Raw genomic sequence first — 6,527 nt, 5'->3', positions numbered from 1 at the left:
CGAGAACTTTCAAGAAAATCGTGGTACCCTAGATTCAACAATTTAACCTCATCTCCGGCAAGTCGCTCCCACCGACTCGCGATCGGAACCGCTGAGCCGGTGAGCCGCTGGCAGTGGTCCATGCACCATCCTTTACGACGACTTCGACGTTAAATTAGAATTTCTGAAAGCAGGTCTCTTTTACCGGGAGTTCATTATTTAAATGAACATTCATCGTAAAGGGTTGTCATGTTTTGAGTTAATGACAATTTAGTGACATATAGATCTACGTCAATTTGAAATTTCGTACTAAATGAAGGTCCAGCAGAGTGGGTTTATCTTCCTCGGAGATAAAGAGTTGATTAAACAAGCTGATGAGTTCGTAGGTAAAAGAAATGGGCATAGTCTCAAAATAGATATCAAGAGGATGTCAATTTAATCACTTCATATTAATTGTTTGACTGTGAGTTATTAAAAAGAAAGCTAAACAAAAATGAGCAGGGGTCTCTCGTGGCCTAAAGGTTAAGGTGTTCGCCTCTCATCCAATAGGCCCCGGGTTCGAATCCGGATAGCGACGGAAATTGTTCTTCTCTAAGTTATCTCTTTTCACGTCCTTTCCTAGCCTCTTCTCTGACAAAGTTCTGTCTCTACCCCTCACACTTTTTTGCCCCCTCCTAGCTGTGGGCTCCAGACTCTTTCTGCTGCCTTTCTACTGCTATTCGTTGACTTCTTTTTACTGCTGTCTTTCAGCCTGTCCCCTGATCCTACGGTAGAAATGATCTGCACCTAGCTTTCTCGGACAAGGGCAAAAAATCTCGGAGATTCCGTTTGCAAGTTGCGCACCTTAAAAACCCCTTTGTGGCCCAAAATGGACTAGAGTTAGCATCGGCCGCCACCCGAGCAAAACTAAAAATTTCCTACCAACTGAAAATCTTTAATGGGTCCCGTGTGCTCATATGACCTTAGGCAGTGCAAGCACAGTAAAACTATTACCCCCCCCCCCCCAAAAAAAAAATTTTTTTAAAAATAATAATAATAATAAAAAATAAATAAATAAATAAATAAATAATGATCAATTAAAGGTTGTTTTGTTTTTTTAATCCAACGTTTTGAAATGGGTATCCCCACGGCTTCCATTAAATTTGTGACAATACCTATTATTTCCGTAGAATCCTACGGAACATCTCTTTTTTTGCCACCATTTGTCACAACCACCACACCACCATGCCCCAATCCAACCTCACAAAATCATGAGGTAAAGGACTACTTCAGTCGCCCCCGCTCCTTAATCATAAAATAAGGTAAAAAAAAGAATTTAAGGCTTGACGTAACGGCCATATCCATTCTGGATCCACAGGGAGTGGACACTATGGATATGAACGATAGATCAAACAACTTCCAGATTGGGAAGTGGGGGGTGGGGGTGGGTAGGTGGGTGGGGGGGGGGGGGTCTATGAAGACTTTTGCACAGATTGTTCTATCCAAAGGTTGACAACTTGTGCAGGATTAGCTGGTGCTCTAGTGTTGTTCGTTCCTTCTCTTCTGTCAAGCATATATCGTCCCATCTCTCCTCCTTCTTTCCTTTGTATAATACTCTCTCGTAAAACCTCAATTCTTCGGCGTTTTAAAGACCTATTTGTGTTACAGTTTTCATAAATATCTCCCCAAAAAAATTAGGATATACAGTTGTGACATACAAATGAGGAAATCTAATGACTCAGAAACACGTGATATGTACCCCCTCCTCCTCCCCTCTCCCCCCGCACCCAAACACGCTCCCCTGCTACGATTCCCATCCAGCAACCAAAGAAAATAAGGAAAACAGGATTCAAACCTGCACCAGTCACTGTACAATACAAGCATGAAACGTAAACAAATATGATGACTCCAAACTACGTGTTTACCCCCCTCCCCCGTCCCCCCACCACACACAAACTTAACCTAACCACCATTTCTACCCAGCAACTCAAGCAAAGCAGGAAGACTGGGTTCGAACCCGCACCAGCCACTGCAAGAGCCTACCTGTCTAGCCCCAGCGGTGTCCCGGACGGACAGTTGTCGCAAGCCAATGTTATCTGTGTTCTTCAGAATGCCAGGTCTGCTGGCTTTCCACAGGGTGCACGAAATACGCAGGTACATAAAGGTCATCACACTGTCAGAAGACAGAAAAGAAAGAAAAGCACGCATATTATTTTTCTGATAATGAGAAAGTCAACAAGAGCAGCAGAAGCAGCAGCAGCATTAGTAGTGGTAATAGTAGTAGTAGCAGTAGTAGTAGTAGTAGTAGTAGTAGTAGTAGTAGTAGTAGTAGTAGTAGTAGTAGTAGTAGTAGTAGTAGAAAAATGGTGAAATGGTATGAGTTTAACGCCCCTATCAACACTATTAGGTTATTTAAGAGGCCGGACCTCCTAATATAACGTCCGTCTCCGACAGGACCGAGCCAAGTGGGAAGTTCGTGTAAAGTGCCTTTCCCAAGGACACAACGTCGGACCGAGCAGAGGCTCAAACCCCCGAACCCGCAATCTCACGATTACGAGTCCGGTAGCCTAACCACTAGACTACCGACGGCATTGTAGTAGTAGTAGTAGTAGTAGTAGTAGTAGTAGTAGTAATAGTAGTAGTCGTAGTACTAGTAGTAGTAGTAGTAGTAGTAGTAGTTGTTGTTGTAGTAGTAGTAGTAGCAGTTATAAGTAGAATTTCTTACGAGATCCCAAGCGAAATAAGAATCCTTGGTATAGAAATAACTGTTCAACCCCGATGATATGCTTTCAAATCTATCTGAACACCGTAACGTTATTTTTAGAGGTGAGGACACCGAATTCATTTTGTTTACGTCCATCTCTTACGGAGAGTCCATCTAGTCCATCTCTTAAGTGAGAAAGGTCAACGGACTAGAGGGGAGAGAGAGAGAGAGAGAGAGAGAGAGAGAGAGAGAGAGAGAGAGAGAGAGAGAGAGAGAGAGAGAGAGAGAGAGAGAAGGGGGCAGAGAGAGAAAGACAGCTAGACAGAGATAGAGTGAAATAGATAGATAGATAGATAGATAGATAGATAGATAAATAGATAGATAGATAGATAGATAGATAGAAAGATAGATAGATAGATAGATAGATAGAGAGATAGATAGATAGATAGATAGATAGACACAATACGATGCATTGATATTAGGCTATAAATCTATGTTTTTGTGACAGAGAAGCAAAGGAGGGGTCATGGTTTCCTGTTTTTCACCGAAGGATCAAAATAATGCGAAGACAATACCTTGTTTCAGCATTTATTATCTTACCATATCAAATTTCATAAATCTGCAGGCAAAATGAAAAGAGTAGCATTAACAAGTATTTGAGAAATGCAAAGTATCCTTTCCTAATCTTTCCATTTTGCATATTGCTTTCTCCATTGAGCGTGTTGTTAAATGTCATTGTCTCTTTCTCTTTCTCTTTTTCTTAATTTTTTTGGTAAAGATTGAAGCTTTAAGCTTTACGTCAAGACACATGTTTTTTAAAGAGTGGCGCCTCAAGGGTTTATTCATTTCGATACGCTGATGCCTTCTTAGATTTCCTATGCCCTTGGGGCAATCGTATACACAGGATGATGCGATTAAGGATTAGAAATACAGAACACTTATTTTTTTATACACACAGATAATTTTCAATTTTGTTTCAAAGTTTCACAACCAGGAAGTAATCTGAAGGTGCGTGTGTAGTGGAAAAGGGGGGGGGGGGTGAGAGTGGCACAATTAACTGCAAACTATATTATTGGAAATGACTTTAAGTTGGTTTGATTTACTGTTTGACTATTGGTCTGTTAAGAATAACATTATTTTAAAAATTTAAAACTGAAGTAGAGGAAAAATGCAGGAAAGATCGAGAATTCGGTTCAAAACATTAGGATGGATAGAAGCATAACAGCAATAACAAAAGAACAGTCTCGCAAACAGCAACAACAGAAGTAGTAGTAGTAGTAGTAGTAGTAGTAGTAGTAGTAGTAGTAGTAGTAGTAGTAGTAGTAGTAGTAGTAGTAGTAGTAGTAGTAGTAGTAGTAGTAGTAGTAGTAGTAGCAGTAGTAGTAGTAGTAGTTGTTGTTTGTTTGTTTAGTATAGGGTTTTACGGCGCTCGCAACTGCATAAGGTCATATGAGCGCGCGGGACACACCTAATACTTTTTCGTTGGTAGGAAATTTTTTTGAATTTTGCCCGGGTGGCTGCCGAAGCCTACTCTTATTGATTTTAGACCACCAAGGGATCTTTAACGTGCGTAACTTGCACACGGGCCCTCCGAGATTTTTCGCCCTTGTCCGAGAAGGCTAGGTGTAGATCTTTCCTACCAGAAGATCAGGGGTGTGGCAGAAAGACAGCAGTTAGGAGGAGCCAAGGAGTAGCAGTAGAAAGGCTGCAGAAAGAGTCAGGAGCCCAGAGGAGGGGGCAAAGGAGGTGAGGGGGTGGGGGCAGAAAGTGGAAATGAAAGCAGACAACAGAACATTTTTAGAGATCAGGAAAGGATGTGAAAGGAGACAATTTTAGAGAAGAAAATTTTTTGGTCGCTTCCCGGAATCGAACCCGGGACCTTTGAATGAGAGGCCAACACCTTAACCTCTAGGCCACGAGAGCCCCCGTAGTAGTAGTAGTAGTAGTAGTAGTAGTAGTAGTAGTAGTTGTAGTAGTAGTAGTAGTAGTAGTAGTAGTAGTAGTAGTAGTAGTAGTAGTAGTAATACTGGTTAACTTGTATTTTTATTGTGTTTTTTATCTAAAGGATATAAAGGATACCATTATTGTTGTAATTAGTTGTCATATGTATTGTATCTATAAAGCACTAAGTCCAAATAACCGTGACTGCAACAGCAAAAACAATAACTTCGACAAGCAGCTTATCAAAACGAAAATCGATGCTATTTTCTTTGTCACACATTGATAAGGAATACAATTAGCAATGGCACTGGATGGTCAGGGTGAAACCAACGAGGTTAATAAAGGCCTACCGACATTCACTCATATTCTAACTTGTTAGCTATTTCTGAGCTCATATTCTATGCGCTATTGGCCTTTTTACCCAATCTCATAGCTGTTTTAGTTCCTCGATGCGTGCTTGATTTATAATTGTTTTGGATTATATCTAATGGTAGATTTCGGTGTCCCTATTCTTAAACTTTCTACCAGATTATACCCAGATGATTTTCACGTCAAGACAACGTTCGATTCAAAACGTTGTTTCAATATTTTGTGATTCATATTTATCCTGCCCACATAATATTTATTGTGCTAATTGTATATTTTAGAAAAAATACAGTAACAAAGAAACGTGCAACAACGCATGGGGTATAAAGTGTAATGTATAATGTGTAATATGCACATATAAGCATATTATGGATGGAAGGTCTGATCAATAGACATATGAACATATAGGCTGCAAATACTGACGTCCCCCTCAACACGTAAAGGTTATGTAAGAGAAGGGACCTCAAACCTTACATACATCTCCAAAGGGGCAACGACAGAATAGTGGAGGGTACAAATAAAACATAATAAAACTACCGATGTCTAAAATTTTATATTACTTCAAGTTGAACTCTCTGAGCAAGGGTGCGCATGCGTGTGCGTGGTGAGACACCAAAACCAATGTTCCAGGATCTTGAAAATAAATTTTGATCTTATCTCATCTAATCTTATCTTATCTTATGTTTTAAATCAGAGCCATTACATCTGAAGTAAACATGTTGTGAAAGAAAGGATCGTTATACACCTGCTCCTGTGTGGGGAGAATTTGTATCGAGCATCTCGGTCTTTCTGCTCGGACCTTGCGCCCCTTTTGACCAGAGTTGACTTGACAAGCAGGGTCTAAGACCGCCTAAGTTATCTAAATCACAGCATGTCGTGTCAAACTCAAGGCCTTGCAAGCCGCCTGTAGTCCGGCGGACAATTAATATGTCCGACACGCGAGATATTCTTCATTAACACAGATTTTTACTTCCAACATAAACAAATGTGCTGTAAACAAATTTGTCGAACATCCAGCTCTTCTAAATAATTGTTAAAAGTGAGAAAATTAATATGGCTTGATTTGTTTTGTTTTTTATTTTAGTGTCTGTTGTGATTCCTGTTATTGTTTAAAATGGTTTAGTTTTCCACTGCTCAATGAGTGTTTATCTAGTACGGTCCACAACCTTAAGCCTAATTTGAGTTTGGGCCCCCTTTGCGATTAACTTTGCCATTCCTGATCTATAAATTATTTCGGTGGGGGCTAAAACACCTACATTAAAAATGGAAAAACCTTTAGGATAGCAGCTCTAAAAGATGGTTCGTGTAGCACTGACCTGAGAGGCACGACGTACCACAGGACGAAGTTGACAGTGTAGAAATCTCTCATGTTGGTGTAGGGGTTAGTGGGGAAGCAGTAGGCCACATCTGTCTCGTTCACTCGTGGAATACGAACGAGGTTGAACATGGATAACTCTGGGCAGTTGTAGACCACGGCCACAAGCCAGATCAGGATCTGAGATGGAAAAGGAAATGGTATAGGTTTAACGTCGCTATTATCAACACCGTTAGGTTATTT

The 6,527-nt window shown here is 40.5% G+C and overlaps 1 protein-coding gene across 1 annotated transcript in view; it reads right to left on the bottom strand.

Moving 5' to 3' along the window:
• LOC118478173 overlaps positions 1–6,527 on the bottom strand; it is a 17,970-nt gene that overhangs the window by 10,453 nt on the left and 990 nt on the right. The window contains exons 2-3 of the mRNA XM_035971197.1: positions 6,286–6,464; positions 2,002–2,131 (exon numbers count right to left, since the gene is read on the bottom strand). Coding sequence (XP_035827090.1) covers positions 2,002–2,131; positions 6,286–6,464 — 309 coding nt within the window. The remainder of the gene's footprint in view (positions 1–2,001; positions 2,132–6,285; positions 6,465–6,527) is intronic.

The sequence above is a fragment of the Aplysia californica genome, unplaced genomic scaffold, assembly GCF_000002075.1.
Source record: "Aplysia californica isolate F4 #8 unplaced genomic scaffold, AplCal3.0 scaffold00391, whole genome shotgun sequence".
Classification (NCBI taxonomy): Eukaryota; Metazoa; Mollusca; class Gastropoda; order Aplysiida; family Aplysiidae; genus Aplysia; species Aplysia californica.
Note: the sequence above shows the minus strand (reverse complement) of the source record. Positions and strands in the feature narration are given on the sequence as shown.